This window comes from Moschus berezovskii, chromosome 6 (genome assembly GCF_049115385.1).
Source record: "Moschus berezovskii isolate FMDL1 chromosome 6, NW_MosBer_1.0, whole genome shotgun sequence".
Taxonomy (NCBI): Eukaryota; Metazoa; Chordata; class Mammalia; order Artiodactyla; family Moschidae; genus Moschus; species Moschus berezovskii.
In genome coordinates, this window is record NC_142465.1 from 35,204,497 (window position 1) to 35,221,541 (window position 17,045).

Consider the following 17,045-nt stretch of genomic DNA (forward strand, 5'->3'; position numbering starts at 1 on the left):
AAACTCTTTGTAAAATTCCCTGTTTTCTGCAGCTGTTCTGGGCCCTGGGTTGGGTCCAAAGTGGCAGAGCCTGGTGGAGGGGGCAGGCCCCTGCCGGAGGTTCTGTAGACCTCTCTCATCTGCTCGGATGAAGCTGCAGTGTCTGCAGAGAGCGTGACTGCTCTGAGGCCCGGCAGCATTCGTTACTCTGACTCCTACCATCCATGAGCTCAGGACCCCTTGTAGTGGTCTGTCCTGGCCCCTCCCAAACCAAGCACCAAGCTCTGACTCTGTCAGGAATCTCTCACAATCCTGATCTCACAGGAATTGGGGAATAATTTCCCACTCCCTTATTTCCTGTGTACACAAGTTACTTCTAGGTCAGTCTGTTTATTGCACTTTCTCAGTCCCCTCCTCCCCTCAGCCATCGGAACCAGGATACCGCCCTCTTCATCGCTCCATCCGCAGTACTATCTTGTCCTTCTGCAAACACATCCTGCTCAATACAGACTGAAGTTTCTGTCATTGAGAATAGAGTGATCCATAAACCTGGAAAAGAGACAGTCTCAGATTCAGCCAGCTTAGGCTAGACTGGGGGTTGGGGGGGTTGCTTAAACCTTGAATGGGCAGGGGTAGTGATGAAGAAGTGGAGCTGCTGCCAATGGGTGGTGCTTAGAGGGGTGGGAGGTGGCGGCGAAGGGAGCAGAAACATTCCAGGCCTCCCACAGGAATGCTGTAGATTCTTGAGTCTGTTCAGAAGTCATAGCCATAAGGTGAAACACACAGACATGGATAAATCTTTAGCTCCTTTGAATAGCCACTACTAGCAGCAGCCACTACTGCCCAGATTCCGGGGCCAGTTTTCCCTGGTAAGACCAAAACCTCCTATTCCATTTTCCAACTCTGAATAGAAATGAAAGCATCTCCAAGGATTTAAGTGATTTCCCCACCCTCACCCCTCCCAACCTAACCTGGTCATTGCGCTTTTGATGAGGCAGTGGCGGCGGCTCCGGATCCATGGCATGGTCTCTTCTGGGTGCACTCCTGCAGTGTTGGACCGCCAGAAGCTGAAGTTCTGAGCATCAGTCAGGGGGACCCTGAAGACCTGATTGGGGACTGAATGGTTGGGCAGGTTATCAGATTTCTTAGAGTTGGGTGCCCCCTTTTGTGCCTCAGGGCACCATAAGCCCAACCTAGCAACTAGGCTTGACCAGATGCTGAGAAGTCCTGGAAATGTAGTCACCACACGCAGCTCCACTTCTGGATTTCAGCAACTTATACCTTTCATGGTCAGTGGAATCAGTCTTGGTTCTTCCTTTGTTTACCACAAGTCCATCTCCAAGAGCACTTTCCCCAAGTGCTAAGGTGGTGCAAAAACAAGTGGTCTGCCTACTTGGTTTCTTTTCTATTTGGCCGTGCCACATGGCTTGTGGGATCTTAGTTCTCCAACCAGGGATTGAACCCAGGTCCTCGGCAATAAGAGCACAGAGTCCTAACCACACAACCAACCCACTTGGAAAATGTGCAAGATGGGTCTACTGGTTCTTCCTCTCCTCCCTCTTTGCTTATTTCAGGAAATTCTCTGAAATTTAGCAGTGATACTGCCTTATATTTAGGTATTGCTAACATAATTTATCAAGTGAAAATGAAAGTGAAGTCGCTTAGTCGTGTCTGACTCTTTTTGACCCATGGACTGTAGCCTATCACGCTCCTCCATTCATGGGATTTTCCAGGCAAGAATACTGGAGTGGATTGCCATTTCCTTTTCCAGGAGATCTTCCTGACTCAGGGATTGAACCTGGGTCTCCCACATTGTAGGCAGACGCTTTACCCTCTGAGTAACCAGGGAAGTCCTATAATTTATCAAGTACCTGTTAAATTCTACATGTTGTATTAGGTATTTAAAAAATTTTGATTATCAGACTTAACCTGCTGCTGCTGCTAAGTCGCTTCAGTCGTGTCCGACTCTGTGTGACCCCATAGACGGCAGCCCACCAGGCTCCGCCATCCCTGGGATTCTCCAGGCAAGAACACTGGAGTGGGTTGCCATTGCCTTCTCCAATGCATGAAAGTGAAAAGTGAAAGTGAAGTCGCTCAGTCGTGTCTGACTCTTCGTGACCCCACGGACTGCAGCCCACCGGGCTCCTCTGTCCATGGGATTTTCCAGGCAAGAGTACTGGAGTGGGTTGCCATTGCCTTCTCCCAGACTTACCTAGATTTTCTTTTTTTGGATTTTCACTCTTTATTGTATAAATCTAATTATACCAGTGTATAAAACTTGTGTACATTTTAAAACTTAAAATTATAGCCTAATATTCTGGCTATCTAGTCTTTATAATTATTATTATTATTTATTTATTTTATTGGAGGCAAATTACCTTACATTAATATATTGGTTGGTTTTGCCATACATTGACATGAATCCGCCCCAGGTGTACATGTGTTCCCTTTCTTGAACCCCGCTCCCACCTCCCTCTTCCCCATATACTCCCTCCAGGTCATCCCCGTGCACCAGCCCCAAGCATCCTGTATCATGCGTCGAACCTGGACTGGTGATTCATTTCACATATGATAATATACATGCTACAATGCCATTCTCCCAAATCATCCCACCTTCACCCTCTCCCACAGAGTCCCAAAGACTGTTCTATACACCTATGTCTTATAATTATTATTTAAAAAAAAATCCCTACTATACTATTGGGGCTTTCCAGGTGGCTTAGCGGCAAAGAATCTGCCTGCCAATGCAGAAGACTCGGGTTTGATCCCTGGGTTGGGAAGCATCTCTGGAGAAGGAAGTGGCAACGCACTCTGGTATTCTTGCCTGGGAAATCCCATGTACAGAGGAGCCTGGGGGGCTACAGTCCATGGGGTTGCAGAGTCCAACACGACTAAGCAAAAAAAACCCACCACACCTCCACATTTCAGTGTTACAACCAGGCTATTAACATTGATACCGTTCTGTCACCACAGGATCCCAGAGTTGCCCTTTTATAGTCACACTCCTCGGTAATCAGTAACGTGTCCTGCAGTTCTGTAATTTTGTCAGTTTAAGAATATTGTATAAATGGCATCATACAGTACAGGATCTTTTAGGGACTGGCTTTCTTTACATAGCAGAATTCCCTGGAGATTCCTGCAAGTATCTGCCTATATCAGTAGCTTGTCCCAGGTACTTTTTAAAATGTAAGTTTCTCTTTCACAAAAAACACTAGAGTGTTATTCCAGTTTTCAGATGGTCCAGAGAGGTTAAGTGATCAAAGGATTTTGCCCAAGGTCACACAGCTTGTTTGGAGTTGAAACTCAGTTCAAATTCCAAAGCTTTGATCCTCATAACAATCCTGTAAGGTTGGTGGAGTCAGCATTTTCTGCCTTTTTTTTTTTAAATGAATGAGGAAACATGTTAAAAAAGGATATCCACGGTGAGACACTTGAAAGAGACAGACAGTACTCACAGGTAGATCTGCTGTCAATTCTGATTCAGTATTTATCTCATCTTGCTTACCTCACTATTGGAGCCTACTTTCTCCCTCTTCTCAGTCTCTTCTTGGCTCTTTTTGACCTTGCCGCCTGCTCTAAAACAGCGCCCCACCACATCCCAGCCACTTTAGCAACTCAGACACACCTTTTCTGCCCCTAGAATGGTGACAAATCCAAGATACTTACATGTCTTTAACGATACCTTCCGAACAGCTTCGTGGTACTTTGTGTGGCTATTTTGATGCACGGAATAATTCCCATCTTCTGAGAAAATAGGGGGAAGCCTAGTGAGAACTGGATCCTGGTCTGAAATGAGAGCAGACTTGTTCTGAGTACCTAGCAAATGGGGTTATTCGACTTTCTCAGTCTCTGGTCTCCATGCTAACCAGGCACCAGGCAGGGATCCCTCCAAGCCCCTCACAAGCCAAGTGTTGCAGGGTAAGAAGCGGTTCATGGGACACAGTAGTATCAGGAAGAGCATTTTGGGCAGCAGGTATCAAGTGTGTTAGAAGCATTAGAGAGGTCTCAGCTTGCTTCTGGTTTAGAGCTGGACTGGTGCTGGGTCAAGTGGAGAGGGACAGGGCCAGGAGTTGGAAGGGTAGTATAGAGTGGGACAGTGTAGTCTTAGCATTCTTACGGGGATTTAGGAATCTTCTCAGATGCAAAATCTGTATCTTCTCATAGTGACTGAAAAGATGAGATTTTCCTTACCCAGTGCTGTGGTCTAAATGTTTGAATTCCCTCCACTCCCCCACCCCCCAAATTCATACGTTGAGAACCTAATGCCCAAGGTAATAGCATTTGGAGGTGGGGCTCTTGGGGTGTGATTCATGAGATGGAGCCCCCATGGAGTAAGTGCCCTTATAAAAAGAGGCCTGAGAGAGCTTCCTGGCCCCTTCTGCCAAGTGAGGGAAAAACAGGAAGTCTGCAACCTGGAAGACAGCCCTCACCTGACTACCTGATCCTGGACTGTCAGCCTCCAAAACTCTGAGAAATAAATCTCTGTTGTTTATAAGTCACCCAGTCTATGGTATTTTTTTATAGCAGCCTGCATGGACTAAGATACCCAGCCTCTCTTGTAGCAAGGCCAAGGGTCAAGAGTTTTGGCTAGGCCAATCAACATGTCTTCTTCAGATTTTGAATCAAAGATTGGGTTTGCAAAGAAGCTGGGACCACGTGAAGTCTTTCTGTTGATGGAGGTTGGGGCAGTGAAGCTGCCTCTGGTCTCCAGCAGCATTATCTGGGGCCCAGTGTCCTGGTGCCGGCAGCGCCCACCACAGCACTGAATGCACTGGTGTCTCTGCATAGCCAGGTCTATGGACGCTTGTGAACCTGGTTTCTGGTTACTATTTGCCAAACTAGGTTCTCTGTCCCTTCTACAGTTTTTACGTGCCTCCTAATATTTTTTAAACAACTACTTCAAGGACTTGCCTGGTGGTCTAGTGGTTAAGAATTTGCCTTGCAATGCAGGGGGCTTGGGTTTGATCCCTGGTCAGGGAACTAAGTCCCACACACCACAGAGCAACTGAGCCCGCGCACCACAGGGGTCTGTGGGCCGCAGTGAAAGATCTCACGTGTTGCAACTAAGACCTGACACACCTGAATAACTTTTTAAATAAAAAATTACTTCATTGTGTAACACACACACAGTTGTATATACATAAATTATACAACTTAATGAGTTTGGAGATAAGTATACACCTGTGAAACCATCACCAAAATCTATGCCACAAACACATCCATCTCCTCCAAAAAGTTCCTCTCACCTTCTTTATTATTATTTTGTAATAATAACATCTAACATAAACTCTAGTCTCTTTGCAGAGTTTTAAGTATATAGTATAGTATTAACTATATTATGTTGTACAGTAGATCTCTAGGATTTAGTCATCTTGCATAACTGAAACTTTGTACCCTTTGATTATTGCCCTCCTGTTTTTTCCTCCCCTGAGCCTCTGGCAAACACTATTGTATTCTTTGCTTCTATTGAGTTTAATTATTTTAGATTCCTCATATAAGTGGTATCATGTAATATGTGTCCTCTGTCTGGCTTCTTGGCGTATCTTCCAGGTTCATCCATGTTGTTACAAACGCCAGGATTTCCCTAGTTTTTTCTTTTTTGAAGGCCAACTAATATTCCATCGTATGCATTTACCACATTAAAAAAATCCATTCAAGCCCTGATGGACATTTGTCACTTCCATGTCTTGGCTAGTGTGCATAATGCTGCAACAAATATGAGAGTGCAGATATCCCTTTGAGATCATGATTTCAATTTCTTTGGGGATATATATCCCAGAAGTGAGATTGCTGGATTATATGGTAGTTCTGTTTTAATTTGAGAAATTGCCCTGTTTTCTACAGTGGCTGTACCCATTTGCTTGCCCTCCACAGTGAACGTGGGCTCCCTTTTCTTCTCACCAATGCTGTTAACTTTTGTGGATTTTTTTTTTATTATACCCACTTTAAGAGGTGTGAGGTGATATATCATTGTGGTTTTAATTTGCATTTCCCTGATGACTAGATGTTGAGCATCTTTTCATATACCTGTTGGCCATTTGTGTGTCTTCTTTGGAGAAGTCTATTCAGATCCTCTGCCCCTTTAATTGGATTTTCTTTCTTTTTGCTGTTGCATTATAGGAATTCATTATGTGTTTTGGGTATTAACCCTTTATCATATGTATGGTTTGCAAGTATTTTCCCCCATACTGTAGGTTGTCTTTTCAATTTGTTTCCTTTGCCATATGGAAGCTTTTAAGTTTGGTGTAATCTTACCACTATCTTTAAAAAAAATTCATGTTCTGCTTAAATAGGCTGGATTTGGCTTGCATCTCAGAATCCTGAGCTTGTTGTGAACTGGATCAAAGTTTGCCATTCTCTCTGGAAACTGTTGAGATTGCTGACTCATCGTGGGTGGGTGGTGGGGATGCCTGCTGTTCTGTAGTTCTTCCGCAGTTCCTGCTTTCCCCTTTATTCTGCTTGGCCTCACACGTTCATCACCTCTGTCCCTCCACCCTCCCTTTTGCCCTCCCATAGACATCTTTAACATTCTCTGCGACAGTGACACCACCAGAGTGGGGCAAAGTTTGAGTCCCCTCCATTGACAGTTGAGGGCTGGGACAGGTGGAACCCTGTACTGAACCAGGGGTTGGCTTTGTACTTCATCACAGGTTACATTTCCTAGAAACAGTGTCATTTGAGTTTGGTTGTTTGACTTTGGGCTAAGTGAGGGTGGCAGAATGTCCATGGCCAAGTAAGTGCAGACCGAGAAAAAGCAGGAGCATATTCCTAGTGGGCAATGGGACCTGGACTGCAAGTAAGTACTGATTTGGGCACAGGTGACAGTGGGAGCTCTTTCTCTGGTCCTGAGGCCTCAGGCTGATTGTTCTTTAAAGTACAGCCATATGATTATCATCAGATGACTGTTATGTCAGTTTCTGAGTAGTAGGCGCCCAGCTTCCTGTAAGGGTAACCATGTGCTTGGAGGTATATTAGACAGTATCACCCACTTGGATGCCTTCCTCTTGAATCAAGCACCAGTTGGCCTACTCCGTGGATCAGTATTTGGCAAGCTGGAGGATATTTTTGGTAACCCATGACTTTGCCAAGTTTTGGAAGCCACCCGAGGTGAAGAGAGTGAGGGGTAGGTAAGAACCATGCCACAGCTACTGTGAAAGGGCATGTTCTGGATAGCGCGATGCAATGAACTCTTTATGAGCAAATTCCACTGTGGCAAGGGAGAAAAATTCATCATTTTTTTGGCAGATGGTATAACAGAGGTTCTTCATCCACTTAGTTAATACTATATTCCATATGGTTTTTTGTGGTAAATAGATAGGAAGGGCCCTGACAGCTTCTTCTAGAACCAGGCCATAAATTAGGAATTGCCAAAAGACCACATTTAATGCTTTGAATGGACTGTGAAGGATATATGGGGCAATGCAAAAGTAGTTGGCTGGATCTTCTACTTTTCCAAATTTATGTTGCAGATTTCTCAGTAGTATAAGCTTCCCAGGGCCCCTAAGAAGGTCACAAAAATCTTAGTTTCCCACTGCTCTGCCCGCTGTTTCTGTTAGTTGGAACTGGGGCTGATTGGCCACAATGTTTTCAGGCTGAAAACTTTTTAGAATGGGTCTGCCTATGATGGCTTAGATGGTAAAGAATCTTCCTGTGATGCAGGAAACCTGGGTTTGATCCCTGGGTCAGGAAGATCCCTGGAAAAGGGAATAGTTACCCACTCCAGTATTCTTGCCTGGAGAATTTCATGGACAGAGGAGCCTGGTGGGCTATAGCCCATGGGGTCACAAAGAGTTGGACATGACTGAGAGACTAAACATGTACACTACCTCAGTAGCTCCCAGAATTCTGAATTTTAGGTTAAGGTATTTGCCTGTCTGTTCCAGATTCTTAGTACATAGTGATGATAATATCTAACAGATATTACTTGAAGTTGGTGTCACTGTAAGCAGAGTAATACCACCCAGACTAGAAATGCATATAAGATATTTGTAGAACATACTTGTAGAAATGCAAACAACATTTCTAGATGCTGTGGTTTTGTACATAAAATATGACTCCTATCTAAAAGGTGAGGCAAGTTGACTGGAGTATTAACACGGACTGAAACTGGTTGAAGTATTTTTGGAAGGCTATCTTGCACTTAATCTTTCCTGCTATCAGGAAACTGTCAGTGATTTGGGAGGAAGTGAACAAGAACATAAACCCAGGGAACCAGACCAATTCACAGGGCACATTTTACACATGGGGGCAGTTCCTTTGCCTCCGAAAATATCTTTCTTAAAGTGGTGCAGTTCTTCAGGATTCTGAACACAGGGAAAGTGGGGGTGGGGCACGAGATGAGAGAGAGGCAGTGCTGGTTGCAGACTGCTGATATAAAATGGACTGCATGGATCTTCTAGTGATAACAACAAAGAGCTGATACGCAATGAATGTGCTTGGCACAACTGTAAAATGTGGGTACTATTACCTTATTTTATAAATGGAGGAACGGAGACCCAGAGAAGTTCAGTGACTAGCACATGACTAGCATATGGCCAAGACATGAGTTTAACCCAGCACTTTGGCTCTACTGCCCATGCTCTTAACCACCACATTAAATTGGCTTTTGAAATATCATCAGGGTTTCCAGGAAAGACCAAGGGCTAAGGAAAAATGAACTGACAGAACTACCCTCTTAGTGGGCTCCCTTGTGTATAGCTCAATGAGGGCCCTGTCAAGGATATCTTCTCACTCTGAAGAAGCCTTGTGTTGGGTAAGGGACTTAGTAATGATATTACCTTGTTCCAGAAGCAGATCTTTGCCTCCCTGAGCATCATTTAAATGCAGAACATCATTTCCTATGGCTAGCATCAAGGGAACAGAGAAGACTGGAACCTGGTGGGTCACTCTTCAGTGGGTTAGACCAGTCTCAGTGGGGCGAACCAGTAGGGAAAGACCAAGCCCTGAGGTGCCCATTCCTGAGGCTCCGGCAGGGTGGTATTACTCTGCTTGCAGTTATACCAACTTCAAGACAACTGCAAGTAATGTCTAATAGATATTATCTCACTCCAAAATCACTGCAGATGCTGACTGCAGCCATGAAATTAAAAGACGCTTACTCCTTGGAAGGAAAGTTATGACCAACCTTGATAGTATATTAAAATGCAGAGACATTACTTTGCCAACAAAGGTCCGTCTAGTCAAGGCTATGGTTTTTCCAGTGGTCATGTATGGATGTGAGAGTTGGACTGTGAAGAAAGCTGATCACCGAAGAATTGATGCTTTTGAACTGTGGTGCTGGAGAAGACTCTTGAGAGTCCCTTGTACTGCAAGGAGATCCAACCAGTCCATTCTAAAGGAGATCAGTCCTGGGTGTTCATTGGAAGGACTGATGCTAAAGCTGAAACTCCAATACTTTGGCCACCTCATGCGACGAGCTGACTCACTGGAAAAGACTCTGATGTTGGGAAAGGTTGCGGGCGGGAGGAGAAGGGGACGACAGAGAATGAGATGGCTGGATGGCATCACCGACTCTGTGGACATGAGTTTGAGTGTACTCCGGGAGTTGGTGATAGACAGGGAGGCCTGGCGTGCTGTGATTCATGGGGTCACGGAGAGTCAGACACGACTGAGCGACTGAACTGAACTGAACTGAACTGTGAGTAGATTATCTTCTCCCTCTAGTTTCAGGTGGATGAGGATGACAGTCTGTAGCAGCTATGAGATGTATGAGTGTTTCCAAAAATACACTTCTATAATTTCAGTACATTTATCCATTTAGAAAGGCAGAGGGGCTGACTTCGACCAGTTCACTCTACTCTTGGCTGCATTGTGCCATTCACACTCCTGTTCGAAAAGCCAGAACTACAGTGCCCTCTGCTGGAGTTTTAAGAATGGCATATCCAGCTGTCTTCTCATAGCGGGTCATCAAAGAGGCAGCTAGGAGAGGTCAAGAGAACTAGGAGACTGAGCAGAGTACTTTCTAGCAAGAGTGGGGAAAACCACCTATGGGATCCTTTTGACAAGAACCAGAAAATGAGAATACAAGTGATACATACTCAGATTTTACCAAATATTTACTTTTTCTTTGAAAAGATTCATTTGGAAGTAAGAGCAACTAGGAGGACTCATTATGGAATTCCTCTGTGAGGTGGAATGATAAAGGCCGCAGTGGAGGAAGATGGAGTGAGGCCCTCTGGATATGCAGAGCTCGGAGGTCACTTTGTTTGGTGCTGGAGGGCAGTCACTAGAGAGTCTGGCAGGCAGACTCTGTCATTTGTTTCAAATCAAGAACAAGCATAAGCACTCTTTACCACCAGTCCCCATCAATTTGCCTCTGAGACGCCTGTCAGTGGGCAATGCCATGAGTGGAGATGTGTGTTGGGATTATGTCTAGCTTGACCTAGGTTTTTCATATAACAAGGCAAGGGAGTTGTGTTAGCAAAGGGCCACATAAGAGAATTTTTCTGAAATTCTAAGACACTCCTGAACCAAGAAAAGAGTCCAGGTGTGATGCTAAAAGAAGATGGGAGAACGGGGTTCAAAGCAACTGGTGAGACAAATTCAGCAAAGGAAAGGACAGATATGTGGCCAGGCTTTCCTGGGCAGGATAGGGAAGGGAAAGCTTAGGCACTCAAGGTGAATGAACTCAGGAAGCCTAGGAAGCTGGGCTGAACCTGCAGGGGCAACTAGTACAATTAGGATCAGTAAGGTGAGTCTGGGAGGGGTAGGAATGACTGATTGGTGGACAAGAGAGTTCTGGTCATTGGTCAGGGATGCTCTTCTGTGAGCAACTGCAATTGACCAGGCTCTTTCAGGGTCTGGATGAGCTATCCTTTGATGCCTGCTGGCATTTGTTGCTTCTCAAGAAATCTTATGCTTAAAAATATTGCTTTTTTTTTTTTTCCTGGTGGTCTGATGGTTAGGACTTGGCACTTTCACTGCCAAAGGGCCCAGGTTCAATCCCTGGTTGGGGAACTAAGATCCTATAAGCTATATGACCCAAATATATATATTGCTTTTCAGCCTCTCTACCCTGGCAAGTATGTTTTGAGTAGCAAATATATTCCAGTCAGAGGAAAGGTATATATTCCTTATGTAAATAATATTATGGTTTTTAACTTTTCTTCCAATCATCTGTCATACAGTTTTATGTGCTAGGTCTTAGGTGGATTACATACATTGTATATTTAATTTACTCTCCACAACAGATCAGTAAGGAAGGCATTATTATCTCCATTTACAGGTTAGGAAAATGGGGCAAGCTGAATTTGCTTAGTGTGAGTTAACTACCTGAACAACTTTGAGTACCTGATAAAAATGAGTTTCTGAAGTCAAGGATAGACCAAAATATGCTCTCCACATCCAGTTTTCCTCTTTGGCTTTTCTATTTTGGTTCTTTATCAGGAGGAAAAGAAAGGAAGGGGCAGAGGGTGGCAGAATATTTAGTTACCTGTGTTGACTCATTTCTACAAGTTTTCATTATGACTGTAATAAGGAAAGCTTGAGTGGGCCCTCATATCTACTAGAAGGGAAAAAAAAACTTTCTTCAAAGGAAAATTGTGAATAACTTAAAAATATCATTATGGTATGTGTTAAGAATGTGAAGTGTTAATAGGTTCATTTTAATGTTGCTGTTAAAGCCCTCACTGAAGAGCCAGGTAAAAGTGTGGCTGATCTGAGCATGGAGAACAGGTTGAAGTGCTAGTACAGGCAGTCAGAAAAAGATCAAGCCACTTGAGTGAATGTATTAACAAGGTGAAATCAGTCAGAAAGCGAGCAGGGCTAGAGAATCATTCTGAAGATAAGTGTGGGTTACAACTCACAGTCCTGTAAGATCACTTGTGTTGTGGAACTAAGGGTGAGCACAGACAGGAACTGTGTTCCTGAAATTAATGAATGTAGAAATTGAGATTAGAAAGACCTGGTTAAGCATGGTGGATGGATGTGGTTTTGTAAGAGCCAAACAGAATGCAGTATTTTCTCCACACATACTTTTTCCAAACCAGTTCTGAAGTAACAGAAAGGTATGAAGCAAATTCCCCATATGGTGGTCCACATTCCCAAACCTCTACCAGCTGACATATTGTAAGCAACATTAGCACCATCAGGATTCAGAACCAGGTGAGCTCTGTTGCTCTTCCTTGTTAATATGTTAAATAAGATGAAAGCTAAGAGTTTACCATTTAATTTAGCAGCATCACCATGGATAGGAGCAATGGTGACTAGGTATGTTTCAGTGATTTGGTGGGGGCAAGAGCCCGACTGATGTAGGTTCAAGAGAGACTGGCAGGACATCTGGAGACAGAAAGACCAGACAATTCTTTTGAGAAGCTTTTCTGTATAGGGGGTAGGCAGGGAAATAGGATGTAAGGTTTTAAGATGGAAGAAATTATAGCATGTATGTATGTAGACAGGAATGGTTAGACATGGAAAAACTGATGCAACAGTTGGAGTAGTATTGGAGTAGTATCTTTGAATAGTCAAAAATCTGATGCACAAGTGGAGGGGTTGGTCTTAAGTGTGTAGAACATTCACTTGTTATTATAAGACATATATGGGCACAGATGCAGGTAGATGGGTAGATACGGTTTGTGAGGGGTTATATAAATTATCTTTCAGTTGCTTCCGCTTTCACTGTGAAATAGAAGGAAAGTCATTATCTGAGAGTGAGGATAGGGGAGGAAGTGGTGGAGGTTTGAGGGAAGAGAAGGTATGAAGAGGCCTTCAGGAGAGTGAGAGAATGCATAGAACAAAGAAATGTAGTCTGACATTTGGGCAGCTATAAAGACCCCCTTAGTTTAGTGATCAGGAATTTTAAAGTGAGGTCAATCAGCATGGTTGTTTTTCTCCTGTTGATGAGTATAAACTACTTTTCCTAGGAATTTTGGTATAATCAGGAGTGGGAGGGGGGAGAGTGGTGGAGAAAGAAATGGGGACAACAGCTTGAGGGGACCATATGATCAGGAGAGGATTCCTTTTTTCCCCAGATGGAAGAGATTACAGCACATTTGTATACTTATGGAAATGATCTGGGAAGAGGGAAAAAACTGAGGGAGAAGGGGATAATTACAGGAGCAAAATCCTTGAGGTTAAGAGTGGATTAGATCCATGACTTCTCTGGTGGTCCAGTAGTTAAGAATCCTCCTGCCAATGCAGGGACACAGGTTCAATCTCTGTTCCAGGAAGATCCCAGAGCAACTAAGCCTATGTGCCACAACTACTGAGCCTGCGCTCCAGAGTCTGGGCTTCATAACAAGAGATGCCACCACAATGGGAAACCCATTGCACTGCAACAAAGAGTAGCCTCCACTTGCCAAAACTAGAGAAAGCCCACTCACAGCAACGAAGATCCAGTGCAGCCCAAAATAAATAAACCTAAAAAAAAATGTGGATGAGATACAGTAGATAAATGGAGTTAGTTCATTCATTGTAGCAGAGGGAAGATAGAAATGCAGTGGAATGTTAGATGTGATGACGGAAAGTGTCTTTTGATTACTCCTACTTAGTTAAATAAGGAACAAGGAAGTTATTACCTCAGCATGCGGATGGGAGAGGGCATTTTAGAGATTTGAGGAGAGAATAGATGTGAAGGTGCCTTGAGGAGTGGGAGAGTGGCTAGGGAAATATAATAGGATTATCAGGAAGTCCCAAGTGCACACTTGAGATTTGTGGTTATTGTTCCTAATCATTCTAGGAAGACTAGATGTCCTAGGAGGAGAGCCATATACACATACCTTTGTCTTGATAGATTGCCCTGGAGTTCAACACTCCAACTCCCTTGAGTTTCATAGCCTTATCCTGAGTTCTAGAGTTAGCCTATGTACCCCAGAGCTTGGTCACATGAGCCCAGACTTCAGTTCTGAGGCAGCTGAAGTGGCTTCAAGGGAATACTAGAAACAGAACATAATTGCTATTGAGTGGAATTTTTACATAGAAGTCTGAATAACATGACTGAAACCGAACTTCGCAGAGGGTAGTCAAGTTCCCTGAATGTCTTTGTGCATAGATATTTCACAATGTGCACAATTAAAATGACTGGTGAAGAACATACAGTATTCTGCCACTTTATGGCAAAAGACACATGGACTCAAAGTGAGGGGATAGAAAAAGATATTTCATGCAAATGGAAACAGTAAGAAATCAGGAGTAGCAATACTCTTATCAGACAAAATAGACTTTAAAACAAAGTCCATACATAAAGACAAGAAGGACACTATATGATAAAGGAATCATTATATTACAAGAAGAGGATATTACATGTGTTATTAATAACATCAGTCAGTTCAGTTCAGTTCAGTCGCTCAGTCGTGTCCGACTCTCCGCGACCCCACGAATCACAGCACGCCAGGCCTCCCTGTCCATCACCAACTCCCGGAGTTCACTCAAACTCATGTCCATCGAGTCGGTGATGCCATCCAGCCATCTCATTCTCCGTCGTCCCCTTCTCCTCCCGCCCCCAACCTTTCCCAGCATCAGAGTCTTTTCCAGTGAGTCAACTCGTCGCATGAGGTGGCCAAAGTATAATAACATAAATACACCCAATATACACCCAACAAGACAAAATGGTTCTCTGAGGAGGTATTACAAAATAGCTGAAAAAAGAAAAGAAACAAAAGGCAAAGGAGAAAAGGAAAGATATACCCATCTGAATGCAGAGTTCCTAAGAATAGCAAGGAGAGATAAGAAAGCCTTCCTAAGTGAACAATGCACAGAAATAGAGGAAAACAATAGAATAGGAATGACTAGAGATCTCCTCAAGAAAATTAGAGATACCAAGGGAACACGTCATGCAAAGATGGGCACAATAAAGGACAGAAACAGTATGGACCTAACAAAAACAGAAGATACTAAGAAGAGGTGGCAAGAATACATGGAAGAACTGTACAGAAAAGGTCTTAATGAGCTGGATAACCACCATGGTATGTTCACTCGCCTAGAATCGGACATCCTGGAGTGTGAAGTCAAGTGGGCCTTAAGAAGCATCACTACGAACAAAGCTAGTGGAGGTGATGAAAATCCGGCTGAGCTATTTCAAGTCCTGAAAGATGATGCTGTGAAAGTGCTGCACTCAATATGTCAGCAAATTTGGAAAACTCAGCAGTGACCACAGCACTGGAAAAGGTCAGTTTTCATTCCGATTCCAAAGAAGGGCAATGCCAAAGAATGTTCAAATTACCGTACAGTTGTGCTCATTTCACATGCTAGCAAGGTAATGCTCAAAATCCAAGCTAGGCTTCAACAGTATGTTAACTGAGAACTTCCAGATGTACAAGGTGGATTTAGGAAAGGCAGAGGAACAGAGATCAAATGGTCAACATCTGTTGGATCACAGAAAACCCAAAGGAATTCCAGAAAAATATCTACTTCTGCTTCATTGACTAATCTAAAGCCTTCGATGGTGTGGATCACAACAAACTGTGAAAAATTCTTAGAGAGATGAGAATATCAGACCACCTTACCTGCCTCCTGAGAAATCTGTATGCAGGTCAAGAAGCAACAATTAGAGCCAGACATGGAACAATGGACTGGTTCAAAGTTGAGAAAGGCTGTATATTGTCACCCTGCTTATTTATGCAGCATACATCATGTGAAATTTGCAAGCTGGAATCAACATTGCTGGGAGCTATATCAATAACGTCAGATATGCAGATGACACCACCCTAATGGAAGAAAGCAAAGAGAAACTAAAGAGCCTCCTGATGAGGTGAAAGAGGAGAGTGAAAAAGCTGGCTTAAAACTCAACATTGAAAAAACTAAGATAATAGCATCTAGTCCTATCACTTCATGGCAAATAGCTGGGGAAACAATGTAAATGGTGAGAGACTTTATTTTCTTGAGTTCCAAAATCACTGCAGATGGTGACTGCAGCCAAGAAACTAAAAGACGCTTGCTCCTTGGAAGAAACGCTATGACAAACTTAGTGTATTGAAAAGCAGAGACATCACTTTGCCAACAAAGGTCCATCGAGTTAAAGCTATGTTTTTTTCCAGTAGCCATATATGGATGTGAGAGTTGGACCAAAAAGAAGGCTGAGCACCAAAGAATTGGTGCTTTCAAACTGTGGTGGTGGAGAAGACTCTTGAGAGTCCCTTGGACAGCAAGAAGATCAAACAGGTCAATCCTAAAGGAAATTTCCTGAATATTAATTGGAAGGACTGAGGCTGAAGGTGAAGCATCAATACTTTGGCCACCTGATTCAAAGAACTGACTCATTGGAAATGGCCCTAATGCTGGGAAAGACTGAGGGCTGGAAGAGAGGAGAGTGACAGAGAATGAGATGGTTGGATGGCATCACTGACTCAATGGACATGAGTTTGAGCAAACTCTGAGAGACTAGTGAAGGACAAGGAAGCCTGGCGAGCTGCAGTCCACTGGGTCACGAAGAATCAGACATGACTGAGTGACTGAACAACAGTAATGGAAATACACCCAATATGGGAGTACCTAATACATAAAACCAATACTGACAGATATAAAGGGAGAAATTGACATGAGTTATGTGTACATATGACGTGTGTGTATATATGTAAATATATGTGCATATACACATATACACCTATACATGGTAAATATTTCAGTAATGGTAGGAGACTTTAACACCTCACTGACATCAAAGGACAGATCTTCCAGACAGAAAATCAGTAAAGCAACAGAAATCCTAAAGAACACAACAAAACAGCTGGACTTATATCTACAAGACACTACATCCAAACAAAACAAAACAAAAAGCAAAACAAAACAAAAGAACCAGGACTTCCCTGGTGGTGCAATGGATAAGAATCTGCCTGTCAATGCAGGGGGCACATGGGTTTGATCCCTGGTTTGGGAAGAGTCCATATGCTGAGGAGTAACTAAGCCCATGCACCACAACTGCTGAGCCCATGCTCTAGGGCCCACAAGCTGCAACTACTGAGGCCCACGTGCCTAAAGCCTATGCACCACAATGAGAAGCCATCTCAGTGAGAAGCCTGTGCACCAGAATGAAGAGTAGACCCTGCTCGCCACAACTAGAGAAAGTCCACACAAAGTAACAAACACCTAGCATAGTCAAAAATAAAGACAGATAAACAATTTTTAAAAAAGAA

The 17,045-nt window shown here is 43.5% G+C and overlaps 1 protein-coding gene across 3 annotated transcripts in view; it reads right to left on the minus strand.

Moving 5' to 3' along the window:
- Positions 1 to 57: 57 nt before the first annotated feature.
- SPMIP11 (sperm microtubule inner protein 11) overlaps positions 58 to 17,045 on the minus strand; it is a 59,108-nt gene continuing 42,120 nt past the window's right edge. For all 3 annotated transcript variants that reach the window (XM_088836945.1, XM_088836946.1, XM_088836944.1), the window contains 3 exons: positions 3,646 to 3,765; positions 951 to 1,095; positions 58 to 528 (listed from right to left, as the gene is read on the minus strand). In XM_088836945.1, coding sequence (XP_088693071.1) covers positions 480 to 528; positions 951 to 1,095; positions 3,646 to 3,765 — 314 coding nt within the window. In that variant the 3' untranslated portion in view covers positions 58 to 479. The remainder of the gene's footprint in view (positions 529 to 950; positions 1,096 to 3,645; positions 3,766 to 17,045) is intronic.